At 51.4% G+C, this 21493-nt stretch overlaps 7 protein-coding genes across 7 annotated transcripts; 5 read left to right on the forward strand and 2 right to left on the reverse strand.

Moving 5' to 3' along the window:
* Positions 1–2379: 2379 nt before the first annotated feature.
* J4E79_004306 (uncharacterized protein) lies at positions 2380–3907 on the forward strand (the record flags this gene model as incomplete). Its single annotated transcript, XM_049353193.1, has 5 exons — positions 2380–2537; positions 2592–2912; positions 2973–3107; positions 3162–3239; positions 3289–3907. The coding sequence occupies 5 exons, from the start codon at positions 2380–2382 to the stop codon at positions 3905–3907; spliced, it is 1311 nt and encodes a 436-aa protein (XP_049212572.1).
* Positions 3908–4259: 352 nt separating this feature from the next.
* TVP38 (Tlg2-vesicle protein) lies at positions 4260–5436 on the reverse strand (the record flags this gene model as incomplete). The annotated part of the gene is made up of 4 exons (XM_049353194.1): positions 4260–4852; positions 4909–5095; positions 5156–5229; positions 5289–5436. The coding sequence occupies 4 exons, from the start codon at positions 5434–5436 to the stop codon at positions 4260–4262; spliced, it is 1002 nt and encodes a 333-aa protein (XP_049212573.1).
* Positions 5437–6687: 1251 nt separating this feature from the next.
* On the reverse strand, positions 6688–7058 carry J4E79_004308 (uncharacterized protein; the record flags this gene model as incomplete). Its single annotated transcript, XM_049353195.1, has 3 exons — positions 6688–6717; positions 6767–6814; positions 6882–7058. The coding sequence occupies 3 exons, from the start codon at positions 7056–7058 to the stop codon at positions 6688–6690; spliced, it is 255 nt and encodes an 84-aa protein (XP_049212574.1).
* A 483-nt stretch (positions 7059–7541) lies between these two features.
* J4E79_004309 (uncharacterized protein) lies at positions 7542–10762 on the forward strand (the record flags this gene model as incomplete). Its single annotated transcript, XM_049353196.1, has 4 exons — positions 7542–7951; positions 8432–9243; positions 9591–10330; positions 10385–10762. 4 exons carry the CDS (start codon positions 7542–7544, stop codon positions 10760–10762), a joined length of 2340 nt encoding a protein of 779 aa, XP_049212575.1.
* An 804-nt stretch (positions 10763–11566) lies between these two features.
* On the forward strand, positions 11567–15618 carry J4E79_004310 (uncharacterized protein; the record flags this gene model as incomplete). The annotated part of the gene is made up of 4 exons (XM_049353197.1): positions 11567–12154; positions 12276–13881; positions 13985–14771; positions 14832–15618. 4 exons carry the CDS (start codon positions 11567–11569, stop codon positions 15616–15618), a joined length of 3768 nt encoding a protein of 1255 aa, XP_049212576.1.
* A 595-nt stretch (positions 15619–16213) lies between these two features.
* Positions 16214–17260, forward strand: J4E79_004311 (uncharacterized protein; the record flags this gene model as incomplete). The annotated part of the gene is made up of 3 exons (XM_049353198.1): positions 16214–16273; positions 16320–16775; positions 16832–17260. 3 exons carry the CDS (start codon positions 16214–16216, stop codon positions 17258–17260), a joined length of 945 nt encoding a protein of 314 aa, XP_049212577.1.
* Positions 17261–18492: 1232 nt separating this feature from the next.
* J4E79_004312 (uncharacterized protein) lies at positions 18493–21151 on the forward strand (the record flags this gene model as incomplete). Its single annotated transcript, XM_049353199.1, has 5 exons — positions 18493–18853; positions 18902–19304; positions 19353–19581; positions 19634–20411; positions 20472–21151. The coding sequence occupies 5 exons, from the start codon at positions 18493–18495 to the stop codon at positions 21149–21151; spliced, it is 2451 nt and encodes an 816-aa protein (XP_049212578.1).
* Positions 21152–21493: the final 342 nt, after the last annotated feature.

Genomic DNA, 21493 nt, shown 5'->3' on the forward strand with positions numbered 1-21493 from the left:
GCGCAGTTCGGTATTCCTTCGCCTCTTGGTATGGGTATGGGTGGAGCTCGCATGGGTGGCATGGGCTTTGGAACGGGCATGGGAGCGGGAATGGGGCTGGGAATGGGAGGAGGTATGGGAGGTGGCATGGGAATTGGCAGAGGCGGAAGTATGGGGTTCCCGGGTCGGCCGCCCTTCCTAGGTGGTTCACCGATGGGCTATCGGCAGCCTTCGCCATTTGGACTAGGCCATTCACATCAATCACACCCAATGTTTACGAACCGCCATCGCCAGAACGCCCAGTCATCATGGCCTCAATCCCGTCGCAGCCCCTTTGTAAGAAGCTTCTACGATGACGACGAGGATGACGATGAGAGCGATTACGATACGTCTTCGACATACAACTATCCGAGGCGGCGAAGAGGAGGGGGCTTGGGACAATTTAGGCGTTCGCCCTACCAAAGTCGACATACACCCCGCTGGATGCATGGTCATAACAGGCGATATGAAGAGTATGACGATGAGGACGACGAAGACGATGAAAGCGATTACGAAGATTACTACCCAGTGCGTCGCCGAAGGCCCAGATATTAATTGCTCTTGCGAGGCTGTATCCACCGCTGTTTGAAGAACATGGCCTCGCAGCATCTTCAAGAAACAGAGCGTCTGCTTTGGTCAATGGCGTTGAAGCGAATGAATCACACCACCGGGCGCTTAGCCAAATAATGCAAATGTCCGAACTGAACTCTACTCTGCGACTTTATCGGTTCGTTTGAAAGGATCACTCCATTACTAATCCGGGTTGTCGCCAGATCTTCCCATCAGCGAAGCCAGAGATCAGCGTTGTTTGCTCCTATAAACGAACGTCGTACAAGACGCCCTTGGTACCACTAGCATCGTTGCACGCGCGTGTCACTGACCCGTGAAGAACGGAACGCAGTCTCCCGAAGCTTTGCCATCCTTCCGAGCAGCAAACGCACCCTATCAGCGTGGAAGACGGGTGGTGTTTGCGCAACGTACGATGAACGCCCGTTTGGAACTATCGATTGCGCGAAATGCCACTCACAGTGTGGATGGGATTTTCGTCCGAGACCAATGACATGTCTGCATCCTTCACGGTTGTGCGACTGCTTATTCCAGGGCCACGGTAGCTACGATGAACGAACGGAAGAGGCGAACATCGTGACCCCACTCCTAGGCCATGCGCCCGAACTCGTGAAGATCTTGAGGAGACCACATCTCAGCCGCAACAAAGAAGCATGGAAGCGGATTCAGCGAGAAAGCTTCGCAATCGTGATGCATAAAGTGATAGGTTTCCGCGGTGTATCTCGTCGTCAGAGTTACGCCATCTTTATCATCACTATCTTGCAATACATGTCCTGACTGAGTCTCATAAACACTCGCACCAGCTTCCAGAACGAGGTTTATTCGCTATGTGTCTTCTCTTCCACTATTCTTACCGCTGCCATCCGTCTAAATCAGAGACACTGCTTCTGCCCTGTCATCACAGTCCATTGATAAGCAATGAGAACAGAATATCAGTGTCGGAAGAGCCAAAGGAGAGTAGGATATGCCCAAGGCTGTGGAAAAAGGAGATTTCGTCACCGCACTGTGTTGGGTGCCTGGCAAGGCTGAGCAGGCATGGCATTGCGTTACGAGAGAGGGAAAAAGAGTGCATATGACGACCCAGTGCGGTGGAACAGGCTCACAGCTTGTACGCTTATGTGAGGCGGCAGCATTCAAGTCCTCTGCGCAGCATATCGGGTAAGAAGATGAGGCATCGCTCGAAGCCCGGCCTCTGGGCCTCAAGCAAGCAAGCAGTGCGACATTGCCAGGCTACCCAGATATCATCATGCGACCACCGATTGCCTTGCCCCAGTTGCCTAAAAGCGACCAAGTTAACTCCAAAAAGTCCAGACTCAGGGTTTCTTATCGCATGCGCCAAGTTCTTGAATGCATGTCAGCCCGCATACACAAGCCTCTTTGCCCAGCCAGCCGAGTCCGAAATCGCGCAGAGCCCACATCAACAATCAAACCTCGGCGAGACAAGTCTTCGGGACAGCCCTTAGCTACTGCAGCCAAGCTACCATTCTCTTGGATCTCACCGCTTGATATGTTAATCACGACCACTGAGAAGGACATTAAGGTTACACGATGCTATCGGTCTCGGGGCATGAGGACGAATACAGCAAGACGCATGAGGCGCGTACTACAACAAAGAAACTGTTTAGAAAGCGCGTTGGGGTCTGGAACGTCCTGACTGCGTCAATACGGTAGGAGGCTTCACTACTACTTCGCCGAAGTCATGGTCAGCACGAGATGTGGAGAGTACATGTATGAAGGGCAGCTCGGGAGACGTCTACATGATCTGCGGTTCTTAGAACTATCACACAATACAAGATGATAGAAAAGAAGACAGACGCTTCCTTTGTCGCTCCCATACCATCGGATACCTCATACGAAGATGTCGAACCCAACGGCTTCGATGCAGTCGCTACCAAGAAGCTGCTCCGCAAGCTGGACTGGCACCTGATACCATTCATGTCGCTCATTTACCTGTAGGCTCCTTCTCCGACAGACCGTTCCCGTACCATAAACTGATCGCTGTATAGGTTGTGCTTCTTAGACCGCACCAACATCGGCAACGCTCGCCTGGACCACCTCGAACAAGATCTCAAGCTACATGGCCTACAGTACAATGATTGTCTCGCCGTCCTATTCCCCTTCTACATCGCCGCCGAGATACCATCGAACATAATGATGAAACGGACCCGGCCGTCTATCTGGCTGACATTCATCATGTTCTTCTGGTCACTAGCGATGATACTGCAAGGCTTTGTGAAGAACTATTCTGGGTTGATGGCTACACGAGTCTTTCTCGGGGTGTTTGAAGGAGGATTGTTCCCGGGTGTTAACTACTATATCTCGCAATGGTAGAGTTTTACTCGCGAAAGCTTGTAGAGAGGTCTTGTCCCTATGCTAACTTGCCAAAGGTATGTAAGAGACGAATGCGGCTTCCGTATGGCTCTCTTCTTCTCCGCTGCAACGCTCGCCGGAGCCTTTGGCGGCGTTCTAGCCCGTGGCATCGCGGAGATGTCCGGTGTTGGTGGAAAAGCAGCGTGGGCATGGTAAAACATCCTTTACCAAAAGACCAAGAAATCTACCTACTAACACGACTAAAGGATATTCATCCTAGAAGGCCTCCTCAGCATCCTCGTCTCAACAATAGCATACTGGTGTATATACGACTACCCTGAAACGTCAGTCCTATCCCCGTTCCACACTCCAACCCATCTAACACCCACGCAGCGCCCGCTTCCTCACCCCCAAAGAACGCACAGAAGTCCAACGCCGCCTCCACGCAGACCACGGCCACCTCTCCAACGACTTCGACATGAAATACGTCTACCAGGCCCTCACAGACTGGAAGATATACATCTTCATGCTAATCTGCATGGCGGGCTTCTGCCCCATCTACTCTTTCGCCCTGTTCCTCCCGACGATCATCAAGAACATGGGTTACACTGCCAACGACGCGCAACTCATGTCCGTCCCGCCATACGTCTGCGCGTGTTTCTTTACTATTGCTGCAAGCTGGTATGCTGATCGCGTGAAGAAACGTGGTGTTTTCTTGATGGGCTTCCAGGTCGTGGCTATCGCGGGCTTTGCTATGCTTGCTGCGACGGGGAGGCCCAGTGTGCAGTATGCAGGCACGGTGCTTGCGGCTATTGGTATTTATCCGCAGATTCCGCTGGGGATGGCGTGGAACAGTGGGAATATTGGGGGGAGTTTGAAGAGGGGGACGGGGATTGCTATGCAGGTGATGGGCGGGAATTGTGGAGGTATCATTGCGAGTTATGTCTATTTGTCGCGTGATGGGCCTAGGTTTGTCGTTGGGCATAGCATCTTGATCGGGTTCGTTAGGTGAGTTATCGTAAGATCGCATGATGTCGGTGATGCGGAGCTAACGTGTGGTAGCATGGCGTTCTTCCTGACGTTTTTCATGTCGACGTGGTGTCGGATTGAGAACGCGAGACGCGATAAGATTGCGTTGGAAGCTGGGGCGCAGGAGTTGACCGAGGAGCAGAAGTCGTTGGAGCGGGAGCTTGCCGATAACGTGCCGTGGTTTCGATATACCACCTAGGAGTGGGGTTAGCAGGCCAAAGTGACTGTCAGATCTGACCTTGAGTGTCTTGTGCATACTAAACCCATGCGGGTCATAACTTCATTATGGCATTAAGAATATAACAGTCTATGTATGATACAATCAGCAATTACGCTCAGAGCATTCTGGTGGGTTGCGTAGGCTGCATGGCCCACTCCGGAGGGTCCTCGTCATATCTCCTCTCTGTTGGTCGGTTGACTTGCGTTGGTTGCATAGATGACCAGATCGGAGGCCCCTCGTCGTATTGCGTATCGAACGCACGTTCAACATTTGGTACCAGCTCGACGGCTTCGGCCTTCTTGACCCTTCTGAGCTCTTGCTCCTCCAAGAGTGTCTTCTTCACCACGCGCATCTTCATGTAGATCCAGATACCCATGGCAATAGTGATGACAAAGATAGCGCCGAACATGACCGTCTTGATTACGTCGTCGTTGCTCTCCTGTAGGAGCAGTACACCGAGGTAGACGAGGAAAATTTGCTTGGGCAGAGAAAGGAAAGTAGCGACGACGAAATGCCAGAACTTGACGTCGCAGGTAGAGAATACGGCGGTGGAAAAATGCGCTGGAATGGCGGACAAACGGATGACGAGCACGATGGTAAAACCACCGTCACGCGTTAGACGGGCCATGGCGCCGTAGTTTAGATTGGTGCGCTCCAGTTTGAGAGCCTTGGAGCGGAAGGCGTATTTGAAAGCGTACCATGTCCCGACTGATTGGGATGTTAGTATGCATTGCATGGAGCTGTAATGATATGGTAAGGCTTACCTTCGCCAATGAATGTGCCTGCTGCAACAATGGCGAACCCGATCCACAGGCCATAGACGACACCACACAGCAGCGCAATGATTTCATGGCCGAATAAAGGAGGGAAAGAAATAATGATAAGAATAGCAATGGGAATTAGCCATCCTGCTGGCAGGTCTCGCACTTTCTCGGACCACGGCCGTAATTTCTGCACAGACACCGTTAGCCACGTGTTCGTCGGCCCCAAGGCAAAACACCGAAGACTCACCTCAACGACGGCGTCGTGTTTTATCGTGATGATAACGGTCAAGATACCGATAACGATGAACAATATGTGCCATGCTATATGCTGAGTCAGCCAAAAATATTCCGTGGTCGCATGGGCGGCGGCGTGGTCTTACGGATGTACTTGGGGGCGAGAAAGAATCTTTTCCAGTCAAACTTCTGGTACTCTGTTTCTTCTGGCGGGCCTTGCGACTTCTTTTTCTTCGGTGCTCCGTCCATCATGCCCGACATTTCAATGTCGCTTTCACGTTTGCGGAACCACATCGCGGAGGGTTAAAATGTGCTGGCGGGTTCCCGCGGAGGAGTCGCCGTGTTAGGAGGCCAGGTTGGGGCGTGACTGCTGCGCGTCCAGGGTCCAAGCGCAAAACGAAAGTGAGGTCGTGAGAATGCGTTATCGCTATCGCCCAACGACGTATGGGGAGCGCAGGTGGTGAGAAGGAACGCTGGGCAAAAGTAGGTCGGCGGTGCGGTTGCAGTGGGTGTTGGTGGCGCGCAGCAGGAAAGGGGAGTGATGTATCAAGCTTCGCAGTGAAACCGGCATAGCCACATCCGCGTAATCCAAGCTCCGGCCAATGGCGACGCGCCAGACGTTGCTATGTGAGACACTGGCGCGGGAGATCGGCGCTTGCAACCTGGCGCCAGTTTTAAAACCTATCACAGTTTCGCCTGGTTTGCGCATCATTCGATAGGATCGGCACGGGAAATTTGAAGGTCTTGGAGTTGTCCTCCAAGGTTCATTGTGCATCGCCGTTGCAAACTCGATACCCGAAGCGCCGGACAGATCTGGGGATGACTCCCGCCAGGGTCTTTGAGAAGCTGACCGTATAAAGTGGGCGGTGCATGCAGCGCCTCAGCCTTGTTCTCGTGTTCGTTTGGTGTCAGCTTTAACGAAAGGAAAGCCAATATTATATTTAGGTAGCGCCGTTGATCGCCATACAATCCCAACGTGGGTGACCGTTGGATAATATGGACATGATGCGTCATCACTTTGCGGTGCTCATGATATGCTCTTTCCACATACTCTCGATGAATGGACTTTGGATGACTGCCTTAGGCTGCAACAACAACTCACGTTCCGAACGAGCGCGCAAAGCAATGCACTGGTAAGAGACGATACCCCGTGAATACACCCCGGGACCTACATAGCGGCCCTGTTCATCATTGTGCATCACGTCACCGGTGCACATGGTCATAGCTGCTTAGTCAACACGCTTGAAATCTGCGCAGTTTCGCCGATGCGTTCTTGTTCTGTTCTAGATGACCCAATACTCCGGACTCCATCACTATGCGATACCTATGTAAATGCGATCAGCTGACCAGGACGGCGCACACTCAATCCTTCTCTTTCTCGTTGTACACCTCCCTTGAACACTTCTGTTGAGGCTTCGCAACCATAGCGCTACACCTTGTTTGCCACAAGGGCACCATGTTCGTCGCACACTCGATGCCTCATCGCTTCGCATCGAAAGGATGCATCAGCAAGCGGTGGGCGAGCACACATTACTCATCGTAGATCTAACGTTTCCGACACTTCGCTATCTCTCCCTGTATGGTGTCAGCTTTCGAAATGCCTAGAGAGGGAAACGCGACTCACTGTTGACAACTTTCGCGGAGCGATGATACAATACGAGTTCTGCATTATCTGCGATGCCTGTCAGCTCGTGTTCCCATTCATGGGGTTTATCTCGCGTTGTTTGCAATGTACTCACGTGGATATCGTAGGCTCCAGCGCCAAACTTGACCCTTAGAAGCATCGCCAACTTCTTCGGGTCTATGTTTCGTCCAGAAATCGACTGAGCATCGTCGAAGTCAAGGGCATCATCACTTTGCTCAGCCAACGAGAGGACATCCGTACTGGTAAGTGTATTGATGGCAGAACTTGTCATTGCTCTTGTTGTTGTGCGGGATGAGGGGCGGACCCAGAAGACTGATGTGTAGTAGTAGTTTTTTCTTTCCTATTACATCACATATGGCTTTGTGGGCGGTATACTTATATCTGGGAACAGAAGGCTGAGATTGCGCGCGTGCATCAAGGTAGCTAAGGGGGCGGAGCTGCGCCACTTACAAGGGCCACTGAGCGATTGCCCTTTGGAGTTCACCGGCTACTTGCAGGCAACCAGTGGTGCAGCAAGGGTAAAAAGAAGGCAAATTGTGCAGCCTGCAGCCACATTTCGCGACCTGCAGCCACATGTCTGAGCCCCGCAGGCAATAATGTCGAGGACAGCGGCTGTTATGAGGGACTCGATGCTCAGCCCTCTGCAACAGGTCCTTCACTGAGGCTGCCACATATATCACAGCGAGACGCCGCATTGTTGTTTCGACACTGGGGCCATCTCTTTGTTGTACTGGATATCGTCTAAGAAACAGTCATGCATGTTTCGGAGGCATCAGCCCCGCATCTTCACTTGCGCAATGACCCGGTCAACAGCTCAGCCGACGATGGCCAAGCAAAGTTGAGCAATGCCACGCCCCAGTTTCACGTGGCTGCGTCAGTCGAATCGGGCCCAGTGCTTCCAGACACTATCGCTCCGAATGGGGCGTTAGCGGACACGACACACGAGAACGTCACGTCGAGATGTACACGTCTTCGGTCATACAGCTTAGACGAGACACCAGTTGTCGTTGGAACCAAATCGACGATTGCGAAATTGCAGCCCTGTTACAGCTGTGGCGAAATCGGAACTGGCAACCACTTGAAGGTTCCAAGCACGCCTCACCGCCGGCGTGACTCCTTCCACAAGTCATCGGCATCGAGCGAAGGCGACAATGACTCCGAGCTGTATCGACTCACACCACCCGATTCAGGATCTAGACCTTTGTCTCCCAATCAAGAAGCTAGAGAAAGTGCAGGCTCGCGTGACTGGAGCACTCCAACCCAGTGGCGAACTCGCTCTCGATTGCGCACGAGTCCAACTCCCTCCTTGATTGGTGAATGGACTACATCAGGCGCTGATGAACCTTCCGATTTCGATGAGACAGAATATGAGGAGGACAAATTTACTGTGAGTGTGAGCGCACTCTAGTACTCGCTGCATCTTGTAATTAACCTTACTATCTAGTTGACCAATTTCTCATCAGATGACTCTGCACAAGAAACTACAGTCGAAGCGCGGCGACCTTATACATCCACGCTCGGCGACGCGTCATTCCTCGGAGTTCCGAATTGTCGCCATTACCCTGCTGATTCCGATGTCATCTCCGATGCTGGTAACCAACAACAACTACTGCACCAAAATCATACAGACGAACTAGACACTAGTGAGGAGCACGATCTCGAGCAATCGTTTGCCTCACTTCGCGTCGCCGAGGGTTGCCAAGAATTACAAAGCAGACTATTTGAGGCTCTACAACGGACGTGGAACCCCAATGGCCATGACCAAGAGTTTCTCCCGAAAGGTGAGCTTTATCGCCTCATCAATACAGAAACAGTCGCGCAAGTTCTGAAAAAAGACCTCTCACGCATACACACTCACGAACGCATTCGACTACTCGCTCAACGCGTCTGTAGCGAGACACGTGTCTTACACAGAGGAAAGGAGAAGATCAAAACTTTTCGAAAGATCTTTGCTTTACTTGTCATCGCCGAGTACACATCGTCAATCTCACTGTTCCTTGATGAAGACGTAAGCGATCTCGATCTCCCTCTGATTTCAACCAAGACATCGAAGGGAAAGAAAGGATTTTGTCGCAGGGATACATCAGGAAAGCCAATAAACACTCCTCTCGAGTGCTTCCAGCACGATGATTGGTCCTCCATCAAGGTTCGTAACTTCGAACAATTCCAATGGGATTTCTTAGCACCCTTTTTCGCCCGAGATGATGATGGAGATGTCAAGCACTACGTGCTAGATAACCAGCATATCTTGCCCTTCATCCCACCACACAATACCGAAGATGAAGATGCGGATAGGACAGGGGGCTTCGGCAAAGTTTTCATGGTCCGTATACACGGCGATCACCACAACTTCCGGGATGAGAGGCTATCTCACAGAGGTTTCGCTATCAAGCAACAACTGCATGAGATGGACCGTGATGCATTCAAGAAGGAAATCATCATTCTGAAGTCCTTCAGTGGCGAAAGATCCCACAGACACATTGTGTCCTTGTTGGCTACTTACGAGCAGTTTCGGAAATTCCACCTCGTGTTCTATCGCGCAGAAGGCGATCTTTTTACTTACTGGAAGGATCTTCATGCGCGACCTGTTCTGAGTTCATGCAGCATCACTTGGGTAGCTGAACAATGTGCGGGTATTGCCGAGGCTCTTCTGCGACTTCATAGGCATTTGACTTCCGAGTATCTGGCTGATGGAACGCGGAAAGCACTGCATCCTCGATCAGGTGTGTATTGAAAACACTGTGTTTAGCGCACATGATGCTAGCCATCTGTTTTGTTTTGGAACCTTGCTAATTCGACGTAGAGAACATCAATCAGCAAACCGCCGGACCAGATGCTGATGATTACACGATGGACCCTTATCTGGATAGAGTGCAGTCTTCTGACTCTTTTGAACGGCCAGCCAGCCCTGTTGTGTCTGATCGACCATTGTGGCGGTCGATACAGCCCAGTGACGGCGAGCAGCTCAACAGTAGGCAACCTATGTTACTGGAACACGCGGATCTAGGAGTTCGGCCCCTGGAAAGCAACACTGGTAGTGTTGGAGCCGTGAAGCATGCCCGGAAGCAAGTCGATTTTGATAAGACGTCGCACTTCCCTCGTCAGCAAATGCACGAGAAGAAATTTGGCCGTCATGGAGATATCAATCCTGGTAACATACTCTGGTACGATGACTGTGACGTTGAGAACGCGGATCTGAAGGGCACCATGAAGTTAGCCGACTTTGGGCAGGCAGAACTCAACACCCTGCTGAGTCGGACGCAACCTCGTGATGTTGCTAACACCTTGACCTATCGTCCGCCTGAATGCGATCTTCAGCCCAAAATCGTTCGCCAGTCATATGACATCTGGTGTCTAGGCTGTGTGTACCTCGAATTTGTAACATGGGTACTTGGTGGAAAGTCGCTACTACTAAGTTTCTCTCAGAAACGGAGTACTCCGGACATGTTTCAAAACAATCACAAGTCGGATACATTCTTCCAAGTAGTGAGAGATCAAGAAACTGGCCAACCGGAAGTCATGATCAAGAAAGCTGTCACATTGGTATGCCGATTGTCTCTTCTACCGCTGTTTCGATAGCTAATCTCACGTCGACAGTTTATAGACGAACTCCATGAGCATGAAAAATGCACGGACTATTTACACGAATTTCTGGACATGATCCAACACAAAATGCTCGTAGTCGACTCCGCTGAACGAGCATCCTGTGCGGACATTTGGAGACGGCTCAAACATATGCATGCCGACTGCTCCCTCAAGGAGGGCTACGTTAGCGAATTGAAGCCATGGTGTATCAAGAGGGAGCCGATGCCACAGTCATTCAGGCTGAAGATGTCGCGGCATGCTGAGCGTATCATTGAGAAGAATCTTCCTCTGAAGCATGTTCCACTGGCGCCGCAGCGCAGATTCCTACATGAGATGAGAGAGCGACACAAAGCTCGACGGCTGCGGAGCGCCAATAGTAGCCGGTCCTGAGGATTGGTAGTCAGTGTACGGGTGGGTCTTTTCCTTTAATGTATCGACGAGGGCTGTGGAAACCATTCTACCATGCACGAAACGTCTGTGGTTCGCTTGACTGCATCATGCTGCGTGCCACACGAATCCTTGTAGTTGTTACTCAGCAGCACGGCAAGCGTGTAATATTGCGCGAACGACAAGGTTGTTAGCCTTTTCTACCGTCACTTGCGCTCACCTGCATCTGGTCCTCCACACATGCGCGTGCCGTGCGCCCGCTCAGGAGGTACCCTGGGGTAGCTGTATAGGTCTCATTGGTGCCACCAATAGCTGATCGCAAGGGATTTGATAGGTACATGCGCTCCAAGAACAGGTGGGGTCAGCGCGCAGTTCAGCTTCAGTTCATCTACAGTTCAGCTGGGGGCGGGGTCAGGCGCATTCGCACGCATCGGGAGCGGATCGCCATACCTCCCGCCTCGGGCTGATGGTTAACAACCAGGGGCGGCAGACGTGGCCTGGTGCTATTCGTTGAATCTACGTATCTATGTCTGCATTGGAGAAAAAGCAACTATGCGGCTCTGCCGTTCCACGGCACGGCAAAAGTAGCCATAAATGGGAAGGTTGCTTCCGAACATTCGGGGCCCGCTGTCTTCTCATTGCACTATCATACGGCAGTCGCAAGGCTGAGACTAACTAGCGATCAGTATCAACTTTCGCCCATCGCTTGACCTGAACATAGCGACAGACTACCAATGTCACTTTGTTGGTCCCACAATTCGCTAGCTCACCAGTCAAACCGTCTGCGAGGGATTATAGCTTGGCGTCATGACGGACTCGAGATGGGATATCGCCGATATAATGCAGGAGCTGGATGGTCTAGATGATGTGGTCGACGAACAGTCCCTTGCAAGCAGTTTGATAGACGCCTTCGAGGCCAGCAATTTCCACGACCCACCCAGAGACTATCTTCCGCAGACATGTTTTACACAGCTGGTCACGAAAGAGAGGATCGTATCGGAGCTGCGAAAGATCGAGGATTTGCCAGACCGAGAAGTCCAGAAGAAGTTCAACCATACGTATCGCGAATCACTTGCACGCTGGATAGGCGGGAAAGCATCAAGAACTTTCGCCATAGCGATTCAATGCGAACTAGACCCGTACTATCTCTTACTGGCCATGTCACTTTTCAAGGCTCGCCAGTTTCATGATGGGAACTTGCCCCTACCTGACCCCCAACAAGCTCCACCACCCACGGACATCTTTCACAAAAAGGTCTGGACCGGCCAGAAAATCCATGACTTCTACAACAAGCAATGGCATTTTCTTGTACCAGTCTTCTCGCCGGATCAATACAGCTACGATTTGCTGCATAACTGCATATTTCCGTTCACGAAAGAAGACGTTACGCCGAAAGTTGGGGCGTTTGGATCTGTCCACAAAATACGAATACATCCGGGTCATCAAAGACGGCATAGCATGCAACACGTAGGGCACCGGCTTTCTACATACATGCACACGCTTACATCATGACTAGGTGGCTATCAAAGAGATCAAGATAACACGAGGCGACGACAGGCAGGGTACGGACGAGGCGTGGGAAAGAGAAGCAGGTGCTTTGGCTAATATCAACAAGCTGAAGCACCCACATATCACCGAATGTGTCGCAGCTATACGGAGAGGCGACAGCCGCTACTTTATGTTCCCGTGGGCGGATGGCGATAGCTTACGGGATTACTGGGTTCAAACACCGAGACAGTTTTCAGGCCCGAGTGGTAGCCTGATTCATGAAGCTATCCGGCAGCTGAGAGGTCTGGCAGATGCACTTCATTCTTTGCACTACTGCAACAGTGTCCATACAGTTAATGGCTCCTCAAACGGTGCGCAATCTGAGCGAATTAGTGTACCCGAGATGCGCCTCCATGACGAGCACGACGAGGAAACCCACTTCATGGATGAGAGCAATTCGAAGTCCATCAGGCACGGTGATCTGAAGCCCGAAAACATCCTTCGGTTCGTGGATCAGCAAACGATGCTGGGAACACTGAAATTGGCCGATATGGGCCTTGCGAAGCAGCACATCGTTGTCACTCAAGATCGGACGCACCTCACCAGCACGAGATACGGCACTGTTCAATACGAAGCCCCAGAGGTCGAGGAACTCGACGCGCCAAGATCGCGTCTCTATGACGTATGGTCAATGGGATGCATCACACTGGAGTTCATCATCTGGCTCCTATATGGTAACGATGAGCTCAACAATTTCTACAGCCAACTCAAAGGAGATGCGCAGAATCACTGCCAGTATTTTGAGAGACTACCTGCTGGGGAACCTGGTCGCTCCGAAGTACACAGAGTCGTGCGCAAATGGATTGAGGCCATGGAAGAGACAGACCCGGAATGTTCTGCTAATACAGCCACTGCGGATCTTCTTCACCTAGTCCAAGAGAAACTGCTCGTGGTGTCATTGCCTCCAAATCGAGAAAGCTCGACTAGCAGCGGCCGACGCTTCGCACAACCGGGGATTGGCGAGACCTTTACACGTTATCGCGCAACGGCTGCTCAATTCCGTGACTCGCTGGACGATATTCTGAGAAAGATACAAGGTCAGCCAGAGTACTTGTTCACGGGCAAACTCAGATCAAACGTGAGGCTGCCCGTCAGGAAAACCACCATGCTGGCTCCCGCGGCTGCTGCCAACAGACACGAATCGCGGGTATTCCCACAGATTGCGCCAACGCAAGGGCCTATGCTGAGCGGCATCTTGGGACGTCCTTTAAGAACGGCGGACTACCGGCTACCTCCGCTCAAGAGTTGGGAGTTTTACGTCGACGAAAAGGTACCTGCGGCCTTATCAGCCCGAGGCGTCGCGGACGAATTTTCGCCGAAACCGAAGAGCTTCCCCACCAAGCTATGTGATCGCTGCATGAAGCTGGACTTTTGGCAAGGGGGTTTTGCATTCGATGATTCGATGTCGGCACTTGAGGATCGTTCAGAGTCCTGCGACTTTTGCAAGATGCTCAACGAAGTGAGCGTCAAGAGCGACGGGTCGAGAAGAAGACGTGTGGGGTTTGAACGAAAGCAATCAGTGCTAGAAATTGTCGGAGAGCCATTTCCAGTGCTGTCGATATTCAGAAGCCTTGGTGAGTATTGCTTCTCTATTACATCACAGTCACCACGAATCGCACCTGAGACCGCTCGTGACAACTACATGATGATAGATGCAAAGATACTGACAAATAACAGACTCTCATCCACCAACTGCAATCCAGTTAGGCTTCCCTGATCCACCCCAGCCAGGCACCGAGACTTCATTCGAGATCATGAGATTGTGGCTCGAGAACTGCAACACCACTGATTCCCTGAACCTCAAACACCAAGACTGTCACTTCAAGCCTGAAAGCGTTCCTACACGCTTGATCGATGTAGGAAGCCTACAATCTCCAGTCCTTCGACTGGTCGAGACACGCCAGGAGCGGATCTTGAGCGAGACCTATATCGCACTTTCGCATCCATGGGGTGACACCAAGAAATACCCACCATTCTGCACGTCACTAGCAAATATTGAGCGCCATAAAGTGTGTATACCGCACGAGCAATTGCCTGCAACTTTTCGAGATGCTGTAGAGTGCACGCGAAAGCTGGGGGTACGCTACTTGTGGATCGATTCGTTGGCCATCATTCAGGGTGATGGTGGCGACTTCAATGAAGAGGCCAAGAGAATGGAGAACGTCTTCAGTGATGCCTACTGCGTCCTTGCTGCAAGTCGTGCGACCAGCCAGCGCGATGGTTTCCTCCGTCCAAGGAAACGACGCGACTACGTCACATTCCAACGTGGGAATGAGAAGCCATTTTATGTCTGCAAAACAATTGATAACTTCAATCAAGACGTAATCGAAGGCTCGCTGAATAAACGTGGGTGGGTGCTTCAGGAACGTGCGCTCGCGCGGCGGACGATTTACTTTACCGAAAACCAGACATACTTTGAGTGCGGGGACGGTATCAGGTGTGAGACAATGACCAAGATGCACAAGTAAGCGGTATACCGAAATTTCCATTCAAAGCGTCAAGTTACTAACAAGGTGTGCTACAGTAACATGGCTGACTTCCTGGGCGACCCTAAGTTCCCCACCAAAGCCATGAGTGCCACCCGAGCGGGAAAGATAGCCTACTTTCAAGGCCTTTACAAGCAGTACTCGCGTCTCAACTTCACTCAGTATGACGATCGACCATTCGCCATAGCTGGTTTAGAGAAACGATTGCAGAAGGCTTTCGGAACAAGGGGCGACTATGGCATTTTCGACGATGGGGACAAGCACGACGGCGGCCTCTTTCACCGCAGCCTTCTGTGGCAACGTGGTGAAGAAGAAGGAGACCCCTCAGGTTTAACACCAATCGAATTCCCGCCCGCCCGAAACGTCAAAGTCCCGAGCTGGTCTTGGATGGCCTACAAAGGCGGCATCGACTTTATCGATCCGCCATTCAACTCCGCGAATTGGGAATTTGACGAATTGCAACCGCCGTGGACACGCGGCCGTCCGTACAGCACCATCCAATCTGCACCGCCTGATCGCGAGGTCGCTATCACAGCCACAGTCCGCAACTTTGACGTGGCAGGGCGGCAACAGTTCGAAGTCAAGATTGTCTACGACACGGAAAGACGGACGGGATCTGATGGGCAGCGAGCACAATGCGTTACTGTGGCGAAAGGCAAAGAGGGAAGAGCCGACAAGGATAAGAGGTACTACGTCTTGCTTGTCACGCCCATCCATGGACTAACTAGCAGGGACTTGAAAGTGTACGAAAGGGTTGGCGTGGGGTTTATGCTCGGCAAGTTCATCTCTTTGGATGGTGAGGGTATTAAGGCAAAGATTGTGTGATTGAGGAGGTTTGTCCCATTGTGTCGCGTCGAGACTTGAGATACCTGGATGGTTTTGGTGGTCGGTCGTGCCTGCTCTATTCCTGCGCTAAGTTTTTGAAGCTATTTGTGTCATTTATGCTGTAATCTAATGAATTCAATATATCGGTGTCTCGCATCTACCTAGTCAGTATTGGCTTTGCAAGCATTGTTGGCAGCGCATAACTAGGTACGTTCATCTGCTTTGCGATGCACTTGGGACGCCAGGCTCATTGATGTTTACATTTCATTGTGCGTGGCTCAGTACCAATTTCTGGTGTGATGTAGAGGAATGATGTAGTATCTGACGTGATTCACATCGTAGTGCACATAATAAGTGAGCCCTGGAGATGGAAGAATATGATGCGGAGTTTCGACGCGCTATCACGTGACGTGCCTCCCCGCCTCAATTCGTGCGGCGCGGACTGATGCCTGGAGGACGCCTTAACCAATGACGACAACAACATCACGACGCGAGCCATGCCACCAATGCACCAAGGGACGGCAGCCAAAGTCTGCCCTCCTACTGGAATCACTTGATCTTCCTTTTGCTCTCCTCGTCGCATCACCTGGGCATCATGGCCGAAGCAGCAACACCATCGAACCCGGAACAAGTCGCGCACGATGACCTCTGCCCCGTAAGTACCACCCGCGAACACGCGTATTCTTACTAACAAACTCCAGATTTGCCAACTTCTCCTCTTCACGCCCGTAAAAACCCAGTGCAACCACCTGCTATGCGCGTCCTGCATGGCACAATGGTCCGACACCTCCAACACGAACCGCATCGAACCCTCCAGCTGGGACGTGAACCTCGAAGACTTCGATCCGAACTACGATCCGACGTACGACCTCGAGTGCAACTGTCCCATGTGCAGGACGCGTACTGCCGCAACTCCGGATAACGCGCTGGCAGGACAGTTAGAACAGAAATATCCTATTACGTATGCCGAAAGGCGCGTGGAAGAGGAAGAGGAGAGATGGTCACGTATCGGGCGTGATGGCTTCGAGGGCGTCATGATGCTCATAGGGAATAAGCATAGGCTTATCAGGAATGCTGGTGACGATAACGAGCATGATTGGACGTTCTTTGTGCGCACGTCGAGGCCGGATTTGATTAAGGAAGTGCATATTTATCTGGTATGGTTTCAATTCCTATCTCACATTCCTTTTAGTTCAGCGCTAACACACAACAGCATCCTACATTCCGACGATCCCACGTCATTATCCGAAAACCACCTTATGAGTACGAAGCTCGAGGCTGGGGAACCTTCGTCATTCGTACCGAGATCGTACTCAAGCAGCCGTATAATTGGCTTATCGATAATGCTGGCACCAGGCAGCAGGCTCTCGAGCTGGAATGGCCCCTCAACTTTGAAAGGGAAGGCAGACAGGGCAGAGTGAGAGCCAAAGTGAACAGACTTGATGCTGCAGCCAACAGCACCGGTCGCGTGTTACGGTCCAGGCATCCACCTCCAAGTACACCCGTTCCGGATGATGACGATGACGAGCTAGACGACGATTACGAGGCCACCCAAGACGAAGACGAAGACGACGATGAGAGCTCATCAGATGAGGACTTTGAAGAAGGAGCCAGTGAATATGTTGAACCTTCACGAAGATAGCAACCGTGGACGCCATAATCTTTCCAGCAAGGGCTTCGCGACGTTTTCAATTCCATCACGAACACCTGCCGATCATCTTCTCTAAATAGCCAATTCAGTGGCAAAGCTCCTCTTTTGGTCACTGAGCTGCGGATATGCATATCTTTGGGGAGAAGAAATCTAATGATTCAAATGTGCTGAAACTGTGCAGGCATTTTAGGACGCGGCTTGCTAGTAATCGCCGAACCGAACACCATTAACCTCTACAACCTTTACTTTCATCTGTGTAACCACATGGAACGGTAGGCGCGTGTGCATGTACTAGTCTGGAAGGGCGTGGTTCGCTGTTCGCATCTCATTCGCTCTTTCCGGCACTTGCGCTGGCATAGTCTTCCAAATTGAGACCTCATCACCAGCCAGCTGAAGGGCTTGGCATGCTACAGCGACATGTGCACCGTCTTGGCAAACGTCAGCAGGCTCGAAGTAGGGACAGTGTTCGGCGAAAAAACGAATTCTCAGCCTGGTCCGCAGCATCTTGCGAGACCGAAGACTTGTGCACCCTGAGCTTATTTGAAAGCTTGGCGGCGCATGCTGGTACGTCCGACATTGGCAGTCATCCTGGCAGATCGGCACGGCTCAATGCTCCTGCACCGCTCACACCGACGCCATGGTTGGCTTTACCGATCTCCGATACACAGAGGTGTATCGTGCAACAACCACCATGCAGCAGATCTGCAAGGCTCACGGCAGACGGCGCTTCCTTGCCAACAGCTAACGACGCCTCCGTAGTGCAAGCTTCAAGAATACTCTTCGGATCACACAACCTCTCCTGGCATGCATTCGCTCTTATGCAAGCCTCTCCGTTGACACAACGCGGTTTCCGTTGCCTGCGCCCCACTGGTATTGTTTCTAGAAGCGTGATACTAGGACCTAACGGCCCCCCAGATACACAGATCTAAACGATCGTTCGGTACAGATGGCTCACTTAAGCTTTCTACCACAGCCATGCTACTCTTAAATTGGCCATGTTACGGGGCGAAGGCTTATCACATACAGCGATGGCCTTACTGATACCCGTCGTCGATTACGGACCGACGCGATCTGACCAGATGTTTCACCGTCACGAAGCAGCTTCCTCGTAGCTGGCGTCTTGTATATATGTTCAGGTATTGTAGCTGCCTTGTTGCTCAGCTCTCTCATCAATCCAGTCGTACCACCACCCACGATCATCAGTTCCTTCCATTTGTTTCATCATGGATCTTGCACGTTATTTCAGTTTACGACGGAAGACTACCGGCAGTCACAACAGTACTCACGCAGCGCATGGGAAAGACAGGACTTACCTGCCCCTCCTTGCAAGTCCGATCAACGAAGATGTCCTCGAAGTAGTGTCGGGTAACTCTTCAGATTTGGAGAAGGTCAACACCCACACAAGCACGCTCGACAGTTCGAACGACACGGCTACATTTGCTGGGAATGGCAGGACAAGTCGCGGAAATATCATCGTTTACAAACAACACACCGAAGCCAGTACGATCGAGCTCTTCTACGATCTCTTCTTTGTTGCCAATCTTGCGTACTTTACAGCTATGCATCAGCATACCGATGCAGAATGTATGTACAGCTCTCACATCTTGGATACACTAGCTAATAGACTACTAGCACTCATCAACTACATCAAGCTGTTCACGCTTATGTGGTTTACGTGGCTGAGCGTCACACTTTTCGACGTGCGCTTCAGCATCGACTGCGTCTGGAACCGTTTTCACAAAGCCATACAGTTCGGCATCTTCACAGGCTTTGTGTATGCCGGCCCCGTTTTCGACAAGTACAGCACCAGCGGTGTCGAGAAATCCTACCGGAATTTTGCTATCGTGCTCGTCATCGGCAGAATCGCAATCGCTGTTCAATACGCCGTAGTTATGTGGCAAGGTCGCATGTTCCGCCAGACATTGATTCCGTTAGGGCTCAGTGCAGGTGTACATGCTGCTGCAGCGATATGCTATGCCGTTACCATGGTTGTATTTCCCAAGGGCCGTGTTGGTCTTGAGGAACAACTCGCATGGTATGTAGTGTACTCCGCGTTCGGTTTCTAGACTAACAGAATGCGTAGGGTCATGATATCCATCATTGAAGGTCTTCTCATCTTTCTCATCGCCATGATTTGGCGCATCATCAGTTTCAAGTACACTCATCTAGCGGAGCGGCTGCAACTCCTTACACTCATCATCATTGGGGAGGGTATCATCGGAATGGTCAAGAGCGTGGCATGTATTACCAAAAGCCAAACGAGCAACAACATGAGTGAGATTGGAACTGTCATCGCGGCCATTCTTCTCTTGGTATGCAGACAAGAACCTAACAACTCAAAGACAGCGCTAATTGGGCCTTTAGTATCTTCTCTGGATGCTGTACTTCGATCAGCTTTCCCATGATCGTTTCGGAACCGTGCGTCAGCAAGTATGGGCTCTACTACACTATCCATTGCATTCAGCAATTCTCCTCTGCGTCGAAGGCAACACCTCTCTCATCGTGTGGAACTCAGCCGTGCAAGCTCTTAAGTGGATTTGGTCGTTCAAACCCGAGAACTACTACGACCCAGCCAATGGCTACTCCGACACCGACAGCTACATCGACTACCTCAATCAGAGCATGAACGCTATCAACGGGAGATTCAAGAGCAAAGCTTGGAACACTACATACAACTGGAACACGAACTTCACTGCGATCGAGAATTACACTGCAATGTACGGCTTCAAATCAAACGAATGGAACAATCGAACCGGCAACGTTGTCCGTCACATGTTCGACAGGGCGCAAGTCTTCGTGTACGAGGCACATTATGACTCTCTTGCGAAGCTCAACGCCGTTGCCGCGACTACAGCTAGTCCGCGGAACAAGCTAGATGCTGTTTCCGATGTCTTCAACACCACTACCATGCAGTTCTTCATCGGCGCAGGCTGTCTGCTGTTGGTGCTTGCGATCATGTACTGGTTCAACAAGATCCACAAGACGAAGTATGAGTTCGGCGAGATCATCAACAGAGTTGTTGTCGGCTTTACGCTTATCATCCTGGGAATCTCTGTCGTCATTGCGGACAAGACCACCAGTGGTTTCAAGTTCAAGGGGAGTCATTGGATGATTCCCATAGTGGTGCTGTTCTTTGCTACAGGTAAATGTCCTCCACATTTGTTATCGAGAGACTGAGATCATATGCTGACTTCTTTGCCAGTACTGTTTTTTGATAACATTTTACTTGTCGTCGCACAATACACCAGCCGCCATCCACGTCACTCGCACAACCGCGATATCTCATGGGGTAACAGGACCCTGAACAACGACAGCGACGACAACGAAACTGGTGGTCTCATATCAAAATACCCCAGCCGCGCACCAAGCCCTGGCGGCACACCCAAAGGCGCGCCTCGCAGCCGAAGCCACACACCAACACCTCCCTTGAACAGAGTTCAAACCGCGTACACGCCATTCGCAGACTCGCCGCCTCAGCTCCGCGACTTTGTCACAGGTCCATCAAACGGCAAAGCTAGGATGCTAAGTCACAGTCCTGGCCCAGCGGTTGACAGGGAAGCCACACTCCAAGACGAAGGCAACCACGCAGGGCATGGCCGCGGCAGGGCCAACACGGCTGACTTCTCGTACGAAAACACGCCTACCAGTGCTTTACCCAGGAATCAAGGGCTAGGCATTGGTATCACGGTTCAGCGAGCCAGTACACCCAGCTCGTACGGTAACAATCACCAGAATAGTGACCTGAGAGAGAAGGCTACTTGGAAGAGCTTGGGCGTCATGACTGAAAATGATTATGAAGGGAGGGGATATGGTGATGCTGGATTGCAGCAACCAATGCGTGCAAGGGCTGTTAGCTTCGAGAATCATGGGCCTGGCGCTTGATCATCTCTACTGACATGGCATACGTCGCGCAAATGTGGTGGATGAATTGATAGTTTAGCGTGCATTTTGTCGGTGTTCTGTACTCTTGGACTTCCAGTCGTAGCGCCTTGCGACCTCTCATACTGCAGCCTGGCTTCTTGAAGTTGTTTGTCGCATAGAAAGTGTAGATGGTGGTTGTCTGTTACTTTTAGACCTCTTATTTTCTCGCAGTCATGTACCTCATGAAGCCAGCAGCACACTTCCGCGTTAGGAAGAAGCAATAGTTCTGGAATGAATATCGCACCATAACAGCTCTATTACCCAAATCTTCCATCGCACCACACGAATCATCTCATTCCATTA

Source organism: Alternaria viburni (genome assembly GCF_023758015.1).
Source record: "Alternaria viburni strain BMP 2772 chromosome Unknown scaffold_7, whole genome shotgun sequence".
In the NCBI taxonomy this organism is placed as follows: Eukaryota; Fungi; Ascomycota; class Dothideomycetes; order Pleosporales; family Pleosporaceae; genus Alternaria; species Alternaria viburni.